At 36.3% G+C, this 21,981-nt stretch overlaps 1 protein-coding gene across 2 annotated transcripts; it reads right to left on the reverse strand.

Annotated features, from left to right (window-relative positions):
• Positions 1-3,941: 3,941 nt before the first annotated feature.
• Positions 3,942-14,417, reverse strand: LOC130986167 (uncharacterized). Of its 2 annotated transcripts, none has more exons than XM_057909478.1 (10): positions 14,099-14,417; positions 11,378-13,605; positions 10,023-10,607; positions 7,760-9,122; positions 6,718-7,061; positions 6,457-6,633; positions 6,181-6,338; positions 5,157-5,248; positions 4,958-5,079; positions 3,942-4,394 (listed from the first exon to the last, which is right to left on the reverse strand). In XM_057909478.1, exons 1-9 carry the CDS (start codon positions 14,286-14,288, stop codon positions 5,036-5,038), a joined length of 5,181 nt encoding a protein of 1,726 aa, XP_057765461.1. In that variant the 5' UTR covers positions 14,289-14,417; the 3' UTR covers positions 3,942-4,394; positions 4,958-5,035. The 2 variants fall into 2 exon arrangements, with proteins under 2 accessions (XP_057765461.1, XP_057765462.1); XM_057909479.1 differs by having other exon boundaries at positions 7,760-9,113; positions 14,099-14,411.
• Between the last annotated feature and the right edge of the window lie 7,564 nt (positions 14,418-21,981).

Consider the following 21,981-nt stretch of genomic DNA (forward strand, 5'->3'; position numbering starts at 1 on the left):
TTCTTTTTCTTTTTTTGTTGAATTGCAACTGATATGATATATTTAAGTTTGTCTTGTCACAACTAGTGTATGCTTGGTAGGCCTTGTAACCCTGAATAGTAAAATAATTAGTGTTATATAATCATTCGTTAATTAACTTACATTATTAATCAAGAAGGCCAAGAATAAAATAAGATCCTCTCTTATTTCACTATTCTTCTTTGAAAAACACCACCACCTCATAATTGAGATAGATTAATTTTAATTAATGATAGTACTATTTATTGTATTTTTATTAATCAATCCGTTCCAAACATGAATACCAAATAAGTCTTGCCGTACGTAAGTTTTGAGATCTATAGACAGCTGATTGGGAGATGAATGGTAAAACGGGGTTGAGATTCAGTGTCCCACAATTTTATGTGTGACACTGTGTCTCATGCTTACATCTATTATTTTAAAAATATTTTTTATAAAAATAAAATTTATTATAATACTATGAATTATATTTAATTTTTATTTCAAAAAATTAATTTTTTTTAAAAAGTATATACCATGACTTTGAATTTATCAACCTATTATTAGCTAACAAAAGTGAAATTAAATGATAGAAAATAATTATATACCCTAAATTGATGGAATAAACCTTAGTTAATAATCACAAAATTAAACTAAAGCATACAAAGTTAAAATTGAAGAAAAAATATAAAAGAAAAAAAACAAAGTTTCTCTCACTTTGTAGTACACTACAAGAACCATTCAGCGACTGAATAAAATCAAGTTAATTAATAAATAAAGAAAAATACGAAGAATAAATAGAATTTAAGAGCTGTCCATGCATATATAGGTAGTGAAAGTGCACCATAACTTTGTTAAGTGACGAACTTAATAGGAGATCTTATGAAGATGAGAGTGATTTCCTCTTTTTACATTTTTATGTTAATCATGTTATATCTCATAATTCACTTTGTGTAGTGAATTAATTAATAGCACGTCACTTGTTCAATCTATATATGTATTGTGCGTGGGTTGATAGTAAAACATAAAAATTAACAAAATAAAAAAAAAATGTAAGAGACAAAGGTCTCACGCTCACACGAAGTGGAAGAGTAAAAGAGAAACATGAAAAGGACACAAGGTTTGGTGAGGAAAGGGTTTCACATGCAACGGAAAAAAAAATCACGAGGGGGCCTTTGAAGACTCAATTCATTCTCTCTATTTGCCTAAACATATGCATTTATCCTCACTCCCTCATTACCCCAACTATCCTCCTTTTCCAACAACTCTCCACTAATTACTTCCTTTAATTTATTATTCCTTACTTTTTTACAATAATATATATTTCTTTTGATTAATTAATTACTGGCATGTTCGTTTAATTTCCAATCATTGTATACTCCCTCCGATCCGTCTAAAGAATCTTGACACGTTTAGTTTCGGCACGGAAATTAAGGAGTTGTAGATTAGTGTTTTAAATGTGTAATTAATAAAGTATAAAAGTGATAAAGTAGAAGAGAGAATATAATAATTATTACCTTATTTGGAAATGTGTCAAGATTCGTGGGATGACCCAAAAAGGAAAACGTGTCAAGATTCGTGGGACGGAGGGAATATATATTATATTGAAATTAAGTCTCATATGTAATGTTAAGCATTTTATGTTGACTGCAGGGGATGAGAGGGGAACTTTAGTTACGACGTGGTTTTCTTTTTTCTTCAAAAGATTAATTAATATTTTAAGTTTTTAGCAAAAAAAGAAAAAAAAAAGACTTATATAGGCTCCATATATGTATAAGTACTTATTATAGAGAGGAGCTCAATCTAGAGTCACGAGATCGTCCTTTAAGTTGAGTATCAATTCTAATGGGATGAATACTTGTAGAGCTATATGTATTTCTTTATTATAAGTCAACCAATTTAACAATATTAGTATGCAAATTTCCACCCTAAATGTGCTAGGTAGGGTTGTGATTTGACAAATAATTAATGCTACATGTGTGATATTTATATAGGTATTTGGATATTAGTTTTGAAGAAAACGAAGTATGATGAAAAAGTATATATCATATTATAATTATATGATATAAGAATGCGAATCTCCTCAATGGCTACGTCTTCCCTCTATAAATTTGGCACTTGCAATGCAACCACCACATCTTCCTTTCATCTCTCTCTCTCTCTCTCCATATGTATGCAGTTCTCAGCGTGGCACATGCAGGCATGTAAATGCTGTTGATATTTTTCAGGCAAGTTTTTTCTTGTTTGATTATGCATGAGGCCATATTATATATAGAGAGAAAGATGGATGTGATAATTGATGATCTTCTTCTTCTCCATTGGATAATCTGCATCTTGCTTGTGCATTTATTAATTTGGTTGTTTTGGAAACGATGTAGGTGGGAATCGTTGATGATGACAAATAGGGAAAGTTGTTGACAGAAGAGAGAGAGCACATGCCGCCATTGGCAAACAGTTGAGGGTCTTTGCTTTTTGTGGAAATGTGCTCTCTTTATTCTGTCAACCATCCCACCGCCATCGCCGCCGCCGCCGCCTCTTACCACTTCGTCTCCTTTCGCGTAACCTTAATTTGTTTATCACCTCTACACACACAAAACACATGCATGCCATGCCACCATTTACTTGAAACTAAAATACATATTTATTGCATTCCCATATATATATATATATATATTCATATTAAAATCATCCTACTCTTAACAAGGACAACGTTCAATGATATATTCTAACGTTTTAAGTAGACACTCTTCCATCCATAGAAAGCAGTTGCAACTTAACTGCTGGGCAAACGCTTGTTTCTGCATTTCTCTCTCTCTCTCTTAATTGAATTATTTATGAGTGTCGTCACGCATTATCCATTTGTCTCAACATCTACCTAATTAATTTACTTCCTTACGTAATGAATTCATTTTTGGATTGGCATATCCATTGCGAGAGAGAGCTACGTACCATTTTATTTTTTCTTTTCAGTAGGAGAGCTACCAATTTTTTATTTCTTTCATATTATTTTTTTGTAACAAACTTTTCGTTTCTAATTTATTGATTGTGTGCTCCAGCATGTAATGTTTCTTGAGCGCCCCTTCATTTGTCGCATATTGATCACCACTCAAAACCACTATTTTCAGTATGGAGCTATTTATGTATATGGATCATTCTTAAATTATAGTTTCAACTTTGATATTATAGTGACTTTTTAGTACAAATTTTAAAAATAGCATGATTTTATCTTTGTTGTTCACTTTATAGCCCCCGTTAGATTTTCTGTCCACTAAAACTGACTTGGATTGCTGGAAGTTGGTTTGACACTATTAAAATACAATAAAATTTATACTTTTCAAAGAAATTTGTGGATTTGGTTAATTTAATTTCTAAAAATTTGGAGACTGGGGAAATTAAAGCTGAAATCATGAATTTTGTGGGTTTACAGAGTGAGGTACCCAATGTTAAGGCATTGAGGTCATCCTTTCTTCAAACTGATTAGTCCATTAATATTCAGATTCTGCTTTTCTAAAATCACTCTTCTTGATATCAAATCTCTTAGCTCCTTGGAAACAATGGGTGGCTGGTTTCGCAGGCACCAAAATTGAGGGATTTTTCAAATAATTTTGAAATAGGAAATGCTTTTGGTGCACAAGCATGGTTCTGACATCCCTATCGATTTTCCGGCAACACGAAGAGTGTCAGCGGCGGCGGGAAGGTTGTGGGGTGGGGAAAGAACAAAGGGGGGGAGAGAGGTGCAGAGGTGTAATTTTCTTTGTTTTTCTTTTTTTTAAATAATGTCAAATCAGCTTTCAGGCAATCCATGACTTTAGTTGGCCAAATTTTTTGACTCAAACTATAAACTAAACAATGGATATTAGTACACATTATATTTATGAAATTTGTAAACTCAAACTAATAAATCACATTATATGCACGCATGTGTTTCACAAGAGATCTTGTGCTAGAGGGATAAGGCAATTCCTAGCCAATGTCACAAAAAATTGCAATAGTTAAAGAACTTAATTCACTCGACTTCTACAATGATTTCATATGGTTGTGGCATATACTAATTATGTTCCCAGCACTGGAATTAGCACAGTTTCATCAGATGAAAGAACAAAAATGGATTCATCACAACGGAAAGACGAAAGAACATTTACATGTTAGGTTTGTCCTCTTTATTCCTTTTCAAGTTCCAGTATGATCTGATCTGATCTGATCTCCCACATACTAAATAAGGACGCTTGATTTTTCTTTTCTCATGTACACAATATATTAATATCCCACGGAATCATGGACCAACTGATCTGCCCATCTTAACAAGTGAAAAAAATCATTCCTAGTTGCATACGACGAATATCAAAAGCCCGGAATTCCAAATATCATCTCATGCAGACACGAGCAGTATCAACACACTGCACCAAAAACAAAAAACAAAAAGGGATAGATTAAGCTTTCTTCACACTCCAATCTGCATCCTCACTTGATGCATGAGACAGCTTGAAGGAGACAGCATTATTAGAATTCAGAGGATGCTGCCCTCACATGAAATATATTGCTAATACTTTAAGATTCTAGCTACATCAAATAAAAGATAGATTCTTTTTTCTTCACATATTCACCAGATAAGAAGGAATGCCAAAACTAGATCAAGATCCATGTTGGTTAGATCTTGAATCAAATATTGAACTACAGTCAAATTTACAAGCGGCAAAGTGATACCACCATAACCACACACAAGTCACAAAGCCTCTGCTGCTAGCAAGACTATTCACAATTTCAGCAATCATAATGGTATGGTACTAGAATGCCATGTCTACTCAGTGAGAAGGAAACGGATGACCTTAAAGGAACATGCCAATCCAACTTTTGTACTTAGCAAGTGCTTCATCCTTTAATTCCTACTCTTGCTTTTGATAGAATTGTCAAATGCCCTAATTAATAGAGCTGATATGACATTGAAAGTAAAAGGAAAAACCTTTTGAGCATAGGAAGCCTCGGTCAGAATCTATCAACAAAAATTCGAGAGATGACCATCAACAGCCAATAATTTCATTCATGCAGCCACCTGCTTTTGTTGTAGCTTGCGAGGAAGCAAAACTGGATAATACAAATAAGTTCGAGTTACAAACTGCAAGTTTTTCATGCAAAATATGTCATCTATATTTATAACTTACTTTCATCGATACTGCAAAAACTTTCAAGGGGGAAAATCACATCAGGGTCCAATTGATGCTGCAATGGTAAAAACAGAGCGATGGAGCTTTTACTGCAGAAAAAAAAAAGAAGCAAACCACCTCAGTTTAAGTTTAAATGTTTAATAAAGAATTTAAGGCTGAAAAAGCATGGAAGGAGTTTTTAACTGAGAAAGAGAGACCTCTATGGACATGAATTACTCATATGCTGAGTTGTTACTAAGCCAAGATTTTGTCCTCTTTAGATATAGTGCATCATCTAATTTAATGATTATAATCAGCAGCTAAATAAATAAATTCTTTGGCACTAACATGTTCCAAATTTATGCTTCGCATACTTTAATCTGGAGCAGTAATAAAAATCTAGAACTCCATTTAATTGGATCGAAGGCAGCCCAGAATATGTGGAAGGACAAGTCAAAATAAGAAACCAAAAGCTGCTATTTCATTTAGGACATTAGTATTATTTAATTCCCTTCTTGAAGACAGTTGAGCAAAATGAAAAGAGATATCAAACGAAAATGAATTTGTAAGCTTTATTTGCATGACTGCATATGGAAGCACTCTGTCTTACCTAAGGACTGTATTAAATAATATGCCACTTTTACTGTCTTTTTCAAAATCAAAGCAATCAGATACCGCAATTGTAGGTACAGAAGAACAATGTAAGCATCTAAAACTATCATCTTGGGCTAAAAGGAGACAGGGATAAGAGATTCGAAGACAGGTAACATACTATTTAGAATCATTGTTCCAATTCTGCATAAAGGCACACAACAAAGTTTCATCTAGGCCAAGAATTGAAGTTGATAATGCTGCTTATACATAATAATCAAACTACTTCCCATTGTTTTCTTCTTTTACTATGAAACTGGGCAATTATTTCTTCCATTCATGATATCTCATAGCCAATCCTTAACTTTCTCTTTTGTCCTTAGAGAACAAGCATTACTATTTCATGCCTCCTACAGTATGCAAAACCATTTCCATAAGAATTAACAAGCACCTGGACCATGATGGAATATATTTCTTGGTGGGCAACTCATCATCTTCTTCATCTTCATCATCTGAGCACTGGTATGGAGAGATCTCATATGATTTTCCATGACTGTTCTGAACTATCAAGTCCTCATTTCTGGGTGATTTATCCACTGCATGCATCCCCTGGAAGAATATGATGCAACAAACACATAAAGTGCAAAACTCAGGTACAGGTAAAGCATTACTTAATAGTATTGCAGAAGACAACATCCATCTAATCTACCATGACCAAATATCATACCTCTCCATCACAAGATAAACCAGAAGTACCACATTCTTCATAATTTACCACAACTTCATTGGAAGTTAAATTATTGTCTGTCTTTTGCAAGGCCACACATTCTCCTCTAGTGGTTTCCTTGTTCTGCTGCCTTTTAGATTCATTGTTAAATTCCTTCTTTCTGTTCATTTGTTCATCCTATGATAACACAGAAATTAGTGAGACTGTTTTACCCAGGAAAAGTAGTAGCCACAAAGCTTTTGACACATCTAAAAATACAACCTTGGTCCGTTGATTTTCTTTTTCAGGTCTGGCTACACGTTTCTTTTCTTCCTGTTCCCTTTGCCTCTGCCTTGATTCTAGTCGCATTCTTTTCTTCTCTTTCTCCTTCTTCTCTTCTTCCCCTCTCAGCCTTTTCTTCGCAATAACATCAGCATCTTTTTTCTTGCGCTCCTCTTCTTTCTTTTTCTTCTCCAATTCCATGTGTTTCAAATTTTTTTCTTCCAACTTTGCTCGTTCAAGTTTTAATGCTTCCTTCCTCCTCTTACGTTCATTTTCTTTTTGCTCTTCTACACGTTTTGCAGCCTCTGCAGCCTCCAGGGCCTTCACCTTGACATCTCTTTTTCCTACAAGACAACGAGTTCTAGACATAAATATAAAGAATAATTGAACAAAGGAAAGATAAATCATCTATTCTGCCACCTCCTCAACAATCTTGCAACATCCTATCCAAAGTTCTAAAATTTAGAGAAATGACAGCCTTAACCAGGATAGTTCAAGTCTCTACCACTTACACTATAGTTTTTAAATCTTTACATGTAGGAGTACTTTTATGAGGAACTTCATAGCACAAAAACCCAAACAAATACAAATGTATGAGGCATCCCTGTCTTTCAGGTAAAAGTTTCTTCATGCAAAATCCAAGCAAAACTAAAGAGTTTGTTATTTCTAGATCTTAGCTTACGTTTGAGAAAAATAATCATATAAAACCAAACAATGCATTCACTGAAAATAATTTAAGTCCAGCAAACTTCAAAAAGTACAGGTCTAATTGCACAAGAAGATAAGTTCATTACCCAGAACTACAAGTGAGACGACAATTATCTTCTTAAACTATTTAATAGTAAATACATAGACAACCAATAAAAACCAATAAAAGAAGATAGTAAGGATCTATCTTTTCAATTACTTTTTGACTTTAAATAGATCATTAGCTGGTTCGTGAGACATGCAACCCTCCCGATATGGCATAGCTTTTTAATATAATCAAACAATCAAGTCAACATCAATGAAAAAGAACAGATTTTTTTTTTTTTAAAGTTACCTTGAAATGCTGTAGCTGCTTGTTTTTTTTGTAGCTGTGGTATGAAGGAACTAACATTTGAGACAATGTTATTCCTTCTAGACTCTCTCAAAGAAAGCTTTTGATCCTGACCTTGCAAACTGGTTTTAGTTGACACAATTGGCTTGCTGATGCTATTGTTCACTGATTCTTTGGCCCTTTTGATTGCATTTGGGCCAATGGATGAAAGTTGGTGTTTCCTACCATCAGCAGCACGAGTAGATGAAGTCTGCTTTTTTCTGGTCTCACTATCTTTCTTACCCTGATACTTATGACCAAAGAGTGCCTTCTCTGGTGTCCCGGTGACACTAAATTTTGACATGGGAGGATTTGTACACACATTTGTCAAATCTGTAAGTGGTTGCCTTTTATCACAGTGGTTTGACAATGGTGAATCAGTTTCATCTTGTGTATCACCAGTATTCTCTTCTGTAGTTTTATTCTCTCCACTACTACTGGGATCTTCCTCTATCGGGAAGCAAGTAAGTTCTGGATTTGAACTCGAACATTTTCCTGAACTCCCCGTATGGAATGAGAGTTGGTTCCAAAGCTTTCCAACTGGAGATGGCGGTTGATTTCTTGAATCCCAACCATATCTTTCACCAGAATAAGCAAGAGAAGCAGAATAAGGCATCCCATCAACGGCATCCTTGTAATCATCTGATGAACTGCTACAAGATTGAAATATCCCAACATCAGCATCTAAAGGATGATCATTTCCAAATTCCATGTGCTCAAGATGACCATCATCAGATAAAGATTTACACAAATTTCTGGTGTCCTGAAATTTGAAATGGGATGAGGGTGTATCCAAGCTAGCAGATCTGCAAATTTCAGCTAGAATGCTAGCACGTTCCAGTGCCGTCCTAGGAAGTTCCAGTTCACCAAGGTCAAATTCATCTGCTGCAAAATCCAGTTCTCCAGTGTCTGTTTGTGCATTAACAATGAACCCCTCATATACAGGCATATGATCAAAATCAGTAAGTTGCAGGTCTTCATTGCTTGAGCAAAGAACAGAATGCTGTACTTGTAAACCATCCTCCGAGTTGGGAGATTGTTGTATTTCTTCAAGCAGTGTACTGCTGAGGTTCAAAATTTCAGAACTTAGATTATCAGTATTGTTTTCGAGATTACATAAGTTCTGTCTACATTGTTTATCCCCAGACATTCTTGGATCATGGTAGTTGCAACTTAAAGATGAAGTTCTGGTTCCCTCAATAAAGCATCCTTGTGAGTTTCGGGATTCTTTCATGGCCACGCTTGAGATGGTCGCAACTAACTGCTCGTCATTGATAACAGGAGATGTTTCATTCTTTTCGATGTAGCAAGATTCAACCTGCATAATCTTTGGCATAAGATAGCCCAATCAGAAAATGGAAAACACCACTCAAGGTGAAACAGTGATAATTGATTCTATTCTAAAACTGGAAACGAGCTTCTGTTTACATGACAGATAAAAGGTTGGTGTTACGACCTACATGATATTTCAAAGGTTTTATGCCTCAGAAAATCATCATTGCTGATTCCATGTATGTTTAGTGACTCTAGTCAATCTGTAACATACTCTAAATTTACAACTCAACCTATGAATCAAAACATGCAAATTCTGCAGTTAATTATACTTATACTCCACAATTTCCTTTTAAGATGAAGAATTAATTTCCAAGGTACCCATATTAACTTCTAGTTGTAGATATTAACGACGAAAATGATTTAGCATCATCGACATACTCGCCTTATCGTGCATCTTCAGGTCAAGCAACATTCTCGATTGCAGGTCTGATCTACTATCAATTAGTATTTGACATCGCTATCATTACATTGAAGTGGAGCAAATAGAATAGCTGCAGTAAATTTTCCTCATTTCCGCATAGGTTACATTGATCTTAAAAAGCCAACTGTCCAAGATTCTTTTGATAAAAATCATAAAAGTCTCCCTCATCCAACCCCAACCCCTTGAAACTAATAAACACCGGGAGGGAAGAAAGAAGCCAAATTTGAACAAAAGTCGGTAACTAATGAATACTCAGCAAATATGGTACCGACACAGTGACTTGATAATCATATGAACAGGATTATCTGATTTCGGATCATTCGTGCAGTAAATTCTTTTAAGAAAATAAATGAAACAATTGGACATAATTCAACATGAAGAAGAAAAACATCAGGTTGGACATTCACAAAAAGTCAGGTTTCATAATATCTACCTAAATGATTGGAATTTAAGTCAAGAAGAAGATTATACCTCTCCATGTTGAGATGATATAGCAGATTGAATTTCTTCCATCAGATTAGTGTGCACCTCTGAGCATATTCCATCATTCGTGCTCTTTTCTACATGTACCACAAGACCACTGTCTATATCAATTTCCATGGTTTCCTGATCCCTTTGAAAGGCACGAGGCTTTGTCACCCGAAAGCACTTGGAAGTTGCAAAGCCATGAGCTTGCTGGTGTTCAACTTTCCTTCTTTTGACCTGCGGCCATGATTCAATTTTCGCATGTCTGAGTCTTCTCTCGAGTGATGAATTTTTATCATCTAACCTGATCATACTAGATTTTCCCAATGAAGTTTTCCCCAGTGATGAATCTCCATGATTGCTACAAACTTCACTCTCAGGCCATGACAATATTTGAGATTGCTGAGCAGGATATTGCTTTATCTCTTTAACTGCAATTGAATTTGTCCTTGCTTTCTTAATTGAGCAATCATCGGACTTCGCTGCTGGGTCTTTGGCTGAGTGCTGGGCATATGAAAGCCTTGAGTTTTTGCTTTCTGGAGCACTTGAGACCAATTCACCCTTATTACTTGCTTCATCATTTAAATTCCCCTGTCAAACCAGGCAGAACAGAGACGAAGAAAAGTTAACCTCAAAAGAGGAAAGGCTACTGGATTAACAGACAATGACTGAATGGTACTGAAGGCTATGCATCTCTGTACACAGGATATTTAGGAACATGCTCCTTTAAGACAGTGGAGTCGTGTGTACTAATGAATTTTAGTAGACTAGAACAGTGATAGTTCGATACATTTTTGCAAACAGTTGTCAGACAAAGAATAGTCTCAAATGATCAAGAGAATGATACCATTTTCTACTACAGTGTGGTCACTCACAACCTAAAATAAAAATTAACTAGGCCATTACAGAATTCATAGAGGAAAAGATTGGTCATAGAATCTATTTCAAAATTCAAAAAGGTGCTCCAGCTATCCAGACACTTCAGTTTCTCTCTCTCTTCATTCCTCAGAGAAATAGTCTAAAATAAGATGGGAAAAATTTAATGGCATTTGCAAAAAAGGTCTCGCTGCACTGATAAATATCACATCCATGGTGTCACTTTCTAAGAGTAGCTCAGGATTATCAGAAGAGCAGAGGCTTTTAAGAATGTCAGATTTTGAGCGCCAACATTGCTCCTCAAAAAGGAGCTGTATGATTGCAATAGTAAACATAGTGGGAGCATCTTCAGTGATTTTTGATAAAGCTAAATACTTATATACAGAATTCCCACTATGAAAGAAAATGTGCATTGTATTATGGAAAGTGAGGATAGAAACACAAGAAACTGGATCATATGGGGAAGCATATTCATAAGAAAATACCTGTTCCATGCAGTGTACAGGAGAGGACTCAAGCCCATGTTTAACTTGTAACTTCATTGGAGGAATTTGAATATCAGTTATGTCGACCATTTTAGATAGCAGATTCTCATGCTGAACTTCAGAACTTCTACAATTTAGCTCAGCTTCTGAACTATCTTTGGAAGCATTTAATTTCTCACTGCCTATAACTGGTCCAAAGTTCCCAATTTGGGTGTCTGGACTCTCCTGAACATCAGGTTGAAAGGAATCCCTATGGGCTCTCTGTCCTTTACTTGAGATATCTGATGACATCCCTGGTAACTCCTTACTTGAAGATGGCTGATTATTTCCACCACAAATTCCTTTATCTAGTGATACATCAGGATCATGCAAGGAACAACTCAACTTCTTTCCAGATGTAGAAGTGAAGGCTTTCAAGTAGTACTCTTCCATTTCTTTCAACTCAAACTGTTTTGGTTCCACAGATGCAAAAGAATCTGATGGAGTAAGTGCAACTTCAGACTCCAACCCTCTTCTCTGCTTAGAATAGTTAGAACTGGAAAGACAAGACTTATCAACATGATCAGGCAAACAAAGCTCACTGGCCATAACAAGCTTGCCATTTTCATCATCATGAAGCGCCGTATGGGTACCAAGATAGGGAGGAATATATTGACCACTTGAATTCTGGAGTTGTTCAGCAGACTTTCCTTCACAGTCTGAGATGGTGGATTCTATACCCTCATTATAAGTTACAGGTCGATAGGTTTCTTTGCCATAAGAATGAGTTTGCGACCTTGTCACCCTATAACATTCATCAGATGGTTTAACTAACCCCGATAGCTCTAGCAAATCATTAACTCGTCTTGCTGATCCTGCACTTGATGAAGCAAGAATGCCTCCATACACCTTAGCAGATGCAGAGGGTACTTTCAAATCAGAAATCTTAACTATACAGGCATTGCATTGAATAGAACTCAGAGATGGAAAATCTTCTAGAACTGATTCTTGGGCATCACAACCTTCATTATGAAGGTTAAAAAAATTAATCTTCATTAAAGATCCATCAACACAATCTGGGGGTAGATCATCCCCAGCATCCTTCATAGTAATATCTATTCCCTGATAATCATCAAAAGAACTACCAGCCTCGGGTGAGTCACAACCACAACTTTGCCTTCTGCTAGAAATTTCCGACCTAATGATTTCACCAGAACAAACATTTTTTTCTTCATCCTCGCACAGAAAATCTGCATTTTCTTCTGCCCTGTCTCTAAAGCTTTGACTACAGATAGCAGATGGCCCAGCTGATTTTGGAGACCTAACATGATTATCAGCATGCTCAGTGTCAGAGATAGGGATGGATTCTTTTCTCTTTACTCTAGCGTCTTGAGATGCGGCATTTTCGTTGTAGTCCTTAGATGAGCAACCCAATGGAAAAGAACCTACAACAGAAATTGGGGCTTCTGCATAAGTTTCAGACCTACTCTCAGAGTGTGCAGCCAGTCCCACTTCTCTACTTAAGCAATGAGCTTCGACCACATTCCTGTTCTCACTACTTTGACTATCAATTATACAGGGTTCTCCCAATTGGGACACCTCATCATTTTGGCAAGGCTGGTTTGTGCTAGAGAGAGAAAACCTAATCTGGCTAGAAACAACATCATTGATACTGCTATGTCTTACACCACTCTTCGCTGGTGCTTTTGCACTGCTGCGGAGCTCGAGAGCTTTTTGTCTGGACTTGGACCTCTGGATTCCAGTGTAATTATTTAAGATTCTTTCATCTGTCTGATCCTCAGGTGATGCAGCACTAGCATCTAGTTTGAGCACACACTCACCATGATCCTCACTGTTAAATCCAGGTGCTGATGGATCATTTTTTTGATCAAGATCTTCATTAGCAGCTGGAATTTCCACAACATCTCCATGACTAAACTTTTCATGATCTACAGCGTGGTTATTTAAGATCCTTTCATCTGTCTGATCCTCACGTGATGCAGCACTAGCATCTAGTTTGAGCGCACACTCACCATGATCCTCACCGCTAAATCCAGGTGCTGCTGGGTCATTTTTTCGATCAAGATCTTCATTAGCAGCTGGAAGTTCTACATCTCCATCACTAAATTTTTCATGAGCTCCAGTAATCATTAAGTTCTTATGTCCTGGGTAGCATGCAATAGAGCAACGGGCTGATGGTTGGGGATACTGACTTAGAAGTCTGGAGATAAGGTCTTCTTCATTTAGCTCTGCAACGACAACGTAATAACAACAAACAATGATATGCCAGTCCTCAAATGAAGAAAACTAAACGTAATACTTATCTCACAGAATAAATTGTGTGTAATCAAAATGCAAGTTACCTAAAGAAACTGCAAAAACTCAATTTTCCTAGGTTATTTAACCTAGAAAGATGTACAGTTTGACGGAATAATCAATAGTCGCAACAATGGTGAATATAAAGATTAAGCCCTACAATAATTTGTGCCCAAAGCTTCATCTTTACCAGTTAGCCCAAATCATTTGACAGAAAAGATCGGTAGTACCCAATGTAAGCAAATTGGCGCTATCCAGATTTGCAAGTAACCAGAAATTTGAAAAAATTCCAGCAAATCGGACCAAAAATTTGTCTGTTTTTTCAAGGCTCAAACCTTAGGATTACTCAATTGTACACTTAACTCGAAGTTATAAATCTAACGAAGCCCTTGAACAAAAAATAGGCGAAACACTTTCCAACAGTACCTTTCGAGGCCGAGTTACTAGGGTCCCGAAGCCAAGAGGGAGGGTCAATTCCTTCAATGAGGAGTTTGGAAGCGAGGTGCTGGCTGTACGACTCCGTTTGTTGCTTCACGTGTTCGATTATCGATTTCTTCCGCTCGGAGAGTAGCGACAACAGCTTCTCCGCCGCCTTCATCTTCTCCGCCGTCGACATCTTCTTCCGCCACAACGCTGTGCGTTTATAGATAATTCATCGATGGTAAAAACCAACCTGAAGCTGCGATTTGAGATCGTTCGTCAGAGTATGTGTGATCGTTGAGTGAACGATGAGGATCACATCTAGGGATGTCAATGCAGCCCGAAACCCGTGGGCCGACCCGAATAACCCGACAAAATTAGAGGGTTAGGGTTGAAAACTTGCAACCCGAAAAAACCTCCAACCCGATTAGCCCGCACCCGACTAACCCGGAACCCGATAGGGCTAGCCCGAAAACCCGATGGGCTGGCCCGGTGGGCTGACGTAATTGTGACTGATGCATCCAGTTACAACTTCTGCTATGTTTAGATCTATGGTATTTGCTTAAATATATATATATGTAGCCTCATTAAAAAAAGTGAAATTAATTAGTTAGAATATATGTGTGTGTGTGTAATCTCATTAAAAAAAATGAAATTAATTACGGATTTTTTGTAGAAATTGATTATTAGTATCTCATTAGTTAGAAATTAATTATTAGTATCTCATTTTAAAGTGATACAATTTTTTTTTTCTGTCAATGAGACGTGCATGGCAAATCCACTAATTATTCTGTAATAATCCTGATTGATTCTAGTGCATTGATACATGTTAAATTTTACTATCTCATTTTAATATAATTTTGTTTATGTAATCTTGAATATCTTATATTTTTGCATTTCATGCTTTGCTATATAATTTATATCTTTAATATCTATGTATATTTTATACATTATACATTAGATCATTAGGAATAATAAAATACAAATGATAATTTTATTTTTATGCCTTTAACCTTATTAGCCCGATGGGCTAGCCCGAAACCCGAAAGTTTAGGGTTAGGGTTGAAGATTTACAACCCGAAAAAATCTCCAACCCGATTAGCCCGCACCCGACTAACCCGGAACCCGATAGGGCTAGCCCGAAAACCCGGTGGGCTGGCCCGATTGACATCCCTAATCACATCTAGTTGAACGCGGATGGGAAATTTTCAAAAAAAATTGGCCGATTCGTGGCGCTACTAACGTTCAAACATCATTAATGGTGCGGGTCGGATCTGATCCAATCCAATCCGGATTTAATGGGTCGTATCTCTCTCTAGTCTCTACAAAGGCCCACGGTATCAAACCCCATGGTGCAGTGCACCAAAATTATTTGTAGTATATTTTTGGGGTTTTTGAATTTTTAAACAAATGGAAGCAATCAATATATGGATGAACGTCGAGTGCGAATCCTGTGATGGGGGTGGGGAAACATACCTGAAACTATTTGTGCAATGCAATACCATAGCGTGATTCTTCAGTCAGTAAATTTTCCACCGAAAAAATTATTAACAGTAAACGAAACAATATCGTTGCAACTTGCAACAAATTCAATAACACAATTTTGCTTCTAAACAATGCTTTTTTCACCCTTCTTTTCTTTTCTCTCAAATTCAATAAATAAAAGGGTAAATTTGGTGTAAAACCATAATAAATATTTAAATTTTAGTTTTTCCCACAATCTTTCATTTTTGTTTCAAAATTCATAATAAATTATTTTTTTTAGAATTTTCCACGATGACAGATTTCAATAAAAAATTTAAATAATGTGTCAATACAATGTAATTACATGAAAATTATGTGACATGACAATCTAATTGCCCATTGCGTTTTAACTATGCTTCATCCCGTTAGAGCTGCGCTTGGGGCGGCCGTTAAAACGTGGGGGCGTTTTGCTTCAGTTTTGAAACGTTGAGGTAGTAAACAGCGCTAACCCTGACGTTAGGATGTTAAAGGCGATAGGGGTGTCAACGTTGAGAGGGAAAGTGGTACTTAACCCTTAAATATGCCACATCATTCAAGTTCGACGCCACGTCATTTAAAAAATTCGCTGGAAAGTCACACTATGGGATATTCCAAAAAAAGTGATTTATTATGTATTTTGAAACAAGAACGAAATTTTGTGGGAAAAACAAAAATTTGGACATTTATTATGGTTTTAAATCAAATTTACCCTAAATAAAAACATCATCTTTTTCATTCTCTCCATAATATCATTAAGCAAGTCCTCATTTGTGAGTTCCATAGTGACCTTTTGGAGCATTTACTTTGAAGGATTAGTCTTGATAGATAAACATCGTAAGATTAATTCCTTGTTTACTTTGATAAATTATAATTTTGAGATATTTCAAGATTTTTTATTATTTATATCATTTAAGCTAGTTTTTCTTTATTCATATTTCACTGAAAATATGAGATTGGAAAAATCATATTCTTGGGGATAAAAATACTCAATTATGTATATAATGAATCATGCAAAAGGAACGCCCCTTTCAAGTCCAATTTTAATCACCTCTCATCATTGTTGAAAGATTTTTTTAAAGTAAAAAATTATACTATTATTTATGAGTTTCATAACCTTGTTTTATTTATTGTATATTTTAGTTGATGCACTAATTTCACGAGAAGAATGTTGAAATAGCTCACATCAACAACAATGCAAGAGCAAAAATTGCAATCCTTGACCCTTTAATTTCATATAGCAAGAGAGCAAAAAATATAATGGAGAAACCAGAGAGAGCAGAGCAAGAACGCAAGAGGGAAAGAGCTGACATAACAGTCAGATGAAGAGAATCAAGGCGGTAAGAAAGAGAAGTTGAGAGATAATTGCGTTCGAGAATTGAGAGAATGAGACGAAAATAATGAAAAAAAATTGTGAGAGAGAGAGAGTGTCATCAGAAGTTATTGCGTCTGCATTACATCATAATTAGCAAAAATAATTTTTTTATAACACTAATATTGATGGATTTTTTTTTTATTTTGGAGCCCTTGGACCTACTTGAAAGGTCGGCTCTGTGATTAGATAGGCGGGGAGAGGAAGAAATGTCCTTGGTTACACCGTGTTGGATGCTAAAAATTGTATACGGTCCAAAAGAAAAGAAGCATGGTATATGGTGAACTCGGTTGTCTTGTGAAATATTTTCAACAACGGTTATCTAAAAATACTTCATTTTATCATGTTAATCATATGGATGTTGAAGAATAGACAATTAATGTGTTTTAGGCAAATGTAAGAATGTTGATTGACTATAAGTATGTTAGAGTAAAAGAGAACAAAGATCATAAATATTCCCCACATAAGAGGAACAAAGCTTGAGAAACACATGTCGAAATAGTGAATATTGGCGGTAAGGACAAAGCTTGAGAAACACATGTTTCCTAAGTAGAACTCGACATTTCAGCAATGTCGATTAACTCGACGAACCATACGGTCCTACATCAGCTAAGATGGGCGTGCAGGTAGCGTATGACGTTATCTCGAGCCACTAATTCATAGGTGACAACTTTTACTTGTACTTCAACGGGCAAAAACATGTTAAGCTTAGGTGGTGGCCTACCATAAACTACCTCAAAGGGTGTCGTACCGACTGTTGAATGGAAACTCGTGTTATAACATAATTCTGCCCAAGCTAGCCAACGACTCCATTGCTTAGGACTCTCTGAAGAAAAATAACTCAGATACGTTTTCACTTCTCGATTCACCACCTTTGTCTACCCATATTTCTCAGGGTGATATGCATAAGTTCCTATGGATTTAAATAGTTGGGTCCAAAACCTACTCAGGGAAACTTTATCATGATTCGATTGTCGAAGAAGAAACATCATGTAAGCGCACCAACTCACGCATAAAGACTTCAGTCATATCACGTGCCGAGAAGGGATGATGGAGAACCAAAAAATCTCCATATTTGGATAGTATGTCCATAACAGCTAGTTATCAATCAAAGGATCTTGAACGTGGCAAACCCTCAATAAAGTCCATACATATATATTCCCAAACTCGTGTTGGTACCGGTAGAGGTTGCAGTAATCCAACTAGTGCTCTCGCCTCATACTTCTATTTTTGACAAATCGAACACTTATGGACAAAAGAAGTCATATTAGCCATAATTCATTGCCGATAAATATTCGCTACTAAACGAAGATAAGTGTGAAAGGCTATTCCCTTGCATGCCCTCCTTATGCATGGTGAATGTAATCCTCCAATAGGCGAGGAATAAAACATGATGTCTTAGTGAGGACTAGACGTCATCGATAATACAAACACCATTAACCAATGAATACACCAGCGAAGTTGCTAATCCAACGTTTAATCCCTTCCAAGTATTAGATAACTTCGAAATTGACCAAACCTCCGCAGAATTGACTCGCCACCCTAACCAAGTAGGCATGGATATTGTTGCTAAAAACTACTTATCATAGCTGCGAGATAATGAATCAACCGCTTTATTGGTGACTCTAGGATTGTATTCAATCTCAAATTCGTAACCCAAGAACTTAGCTACCTAGAAATGTTGTATCAGAGTTGGCACTGATTGTTGAAGCAAGATATGAAGGTTGCACTGGTAAGTCTAAACAATAAAGTTTTGGCTTACACAATATGGCCACAAATGTTAAATGAACTCTACTGATGAAAAGTAAATATGAGAGCCCCATCGGCCCAAACACTGTGAGTAAATGTGTATCATTGTTAAAACAAATGGAGCCTATTAATCATCACTTGTTATTATTCTTGTTGTTGTGTCATATCTCCTTGCAATACTGTTTTTTCACAGCCCTGCTAACAAAGGAGAAGTAGTGGTATAACAATTTACGTGTAAAAATAATTTATCTAGATTTTAGTTGTAACCTCCTTAATGCATGTTGTGTACGTGAATCTTTAGAAGGACGAAATTACCATTTTCATGTAAAATAGATAAATAGGAGACCAAGATTCATTGTAACGTTCATATATCATTCTCATCACTAAAGCAATACAGTTTTCGAGTTTTTTAGAGCCTTCTTTACATTGCACTTCATCTAATTCAATATCTTCTATCTTCATCAAAATAATCCTTTAATCGCTGTCGTGTTCGTTGATTCACCAGAGCATGTCATTGGTAGTATCATCAAAGGGAATTTAAAAGAGCTTGTACCTCATTCATTTGATAGTTCATGCTATATCCACACCAGGTTTTTAATTAACTCGTTATTTTTATAAGGTTTGTGAAAATTTACGTTTTATGAACTCACCATCCACCTCATACACGAATTTAGCTAAGGAACGATCAGTTAGCTCCTTACTGAACTAAGCGGTGAGACGAATTTTTACAAGTTTCCACTCGCCCAAAGATATCACACTCTACAACAAATGGTTGTCCAAAGTTTGGCGTGGCTAGCACTAGAGTCGAGGTAACTGCTTTTTGCAAGTTCATAAAAACCATTTGTGCCTTTAAGTCCCACTCAAACTTGGAGTGTGGATTTTTTTAATAGCTCTGTAAGATAAAGTGCTAATTAGTCGTACCCCCTTAATGAAACGACGATAATATCCGATTAATCCTAGAAACCGCAAACATCTTTTACATATTTGGAAATTGACCAACATAAAATAGCAGATACCTTTTCTGGATCCATTTTAACTCCCTAGGCAAACATTAAATAACCCAAATACCCCACCTCTTCTTGACCCCACACATATTTTTGTAAGGTTAACCACATAAGACTTTTTCTTCAACATAACTATCACTATGCGCGATTGGAGTATTTGTTCCTGCCAATCACAACTATAAACTAAAATATCATCAAAAAATACAAGAACAAATTTATGCAAATATGGTCGGAGTAAGTCGTTCATAACAGACTAAAAGGTTGTCTGAGCATTAGTCAAACCGAAAGGCATAACCAAAAACTCATAATGACCTGAGTGCATCTGGATTATAGTTTTAGCAATATCATCTGGAGCAATTCGTATATGATGGTACCCCGAACGCAGGTCCAACTTGATGAACCAATGCACTCCATGTAATTCATCCAACATATCCTGAATCACAGATTTCAAGTACTTATCTAGAACAATCCACTTTTAAGTTCTTTATAGTCCATGCAAAACCTCCAATTACCATATTTCTTATGAACCAGGAGAACCAAACTCGAATAGGGGCTCAAACTAGGTTGGATAATACTTGCCTCTAACATTTCTTGTGCTAATATCTCTATCTCATCCTTGGTGCACGTGACTGTAATGATAGACCGCGCAATCATTGATACGATGCCCAGTTTAAGTGGAATATGTTGGTCTAGGACTCTATGCGGTGGAAGGTTGACTGGTGGTCGCATAAGCTTGGGGAACTCCTTCTTCATTTGAGACCTCAATTTATCACTAGTTGAAAGGACATGACTATTTATTTTTAACTCCAATATAGATGACTCCACTTTATTTGCCCGAGTTCTCACCCATACCAACCAACATATCTCAACATTACTTATTTTTGTGATCCTAGACATGGAAGCGGCTCATCACATAAGACCGGATTCGTTTGTAATCATGATTGTTTGGCCATTAGTATAGTCATTTCATTCCAATTAGCACGAACTTCTCTAAGTGTGGCTAACCATGAAACCCCTAAGATAAGATCCAATATTTTCTAAATCGAACACATAAACTTAATATCAAACTCGGCACCTCCTAGTATAAGAGAAAGATTTGGGCAAATGCCCAAGATTGATGAGGTGCGATTATCACCTAGGTAGACTGTCGAGTTCGGAGTTACTGAAATCTCTTCCACTCTTAAACATTCTGTTTTCCCACATGATAAGAAACAATGACTAGCTCCATTGTCCACCATAATCCACAATTCTTCTTTATGCATGTGGCCCTGTAATTCCACCGTTTGCGGTCCGTCAAATCCCCATCTAATCATTTGCGACAATTTCATCATTTGGATTAGGGTTTCCTTGTATTGGTTCGCTTCATTAACTTGGTCATCATGTGATACCTCAATAGGCGCATTGTCTCCATGTTCTGCCAAAATTTTCATATGCGCAAACTTGTCTAAACAGTGAAGCCCCGAAAAATATTTTCATCGCATATACTACTTGCCTAGCCAAGCACTCTTTGTGCTTAAATTGTCGATTTGATCGTATACATGTCTGGTTCAAACTGGTGCTATTCGAGTTATGAGCTCAATAGCTAGATGAATTTTCATTTTCGAATTTGACACTGCCACTCGAATAACTAGAAAAAAATTTATGTATCTTACGATTTTTTTGATAATTCCATTGTATAGAAGTTGGTTGCACTCACTATGATTTAATTTGGTGCTGGAAGTCACCACACTTTCATACCCTCACAACCTCAACAATTCTCGTTGCACTTCTGTACTTAGGTGGATGGTTTTAATTAAATCTGTCGCCTCACGAACCAAATCTTCAATTGACTCTCTGTTAGACCATGAACAACTATTCCCAAGCAGTAACTCTCTATAAGTCCAGGGACATGGATAAGTCGTGAACTTAAAAGTTTAACATAGTCATTTACAGTGCCCGACTGATAGGTATACATCAGAGCTTCAAATGAATTTGTCTTCGGGTCTTTCTCATACATACGAAGCAGTACCAACTTCATCTAACCACATGTCAAACTTGGAAAATTTCTCCTAGTTAATTGATACCAACAAAGAACATTTTCTTCCACAACTATCAATGACACATCCCTCTTGCTCGATTCAGGGATACCGTGAAGCATAAAAAAAATAGTTATGCGTGTGTATCCATCCCTCTGGGTTATCCTCATTGAACATGGTCATGCTGAAACGGTTTACCGCCATGATAGCCCAAGCACATCTTGGGTCGTATCAGAATTATTCATATCG

The sequence above is a fragment of the Salvia miltiorrhiza genome, chromosome 5, assembly GCF_028751815.1.
Source record: "Salvia miltiorrhiza cultivar Shanhuang (shh) chromosome 5, IMPLAD_Smil_shh, whole genome shotgun sequence".
NCBI lineage: Eukaryota > Viridiplantae > Streptophyta > Magnoliopsida > Lamiales > Lamiaceae > Salvia > Salvia miltiorrhiza.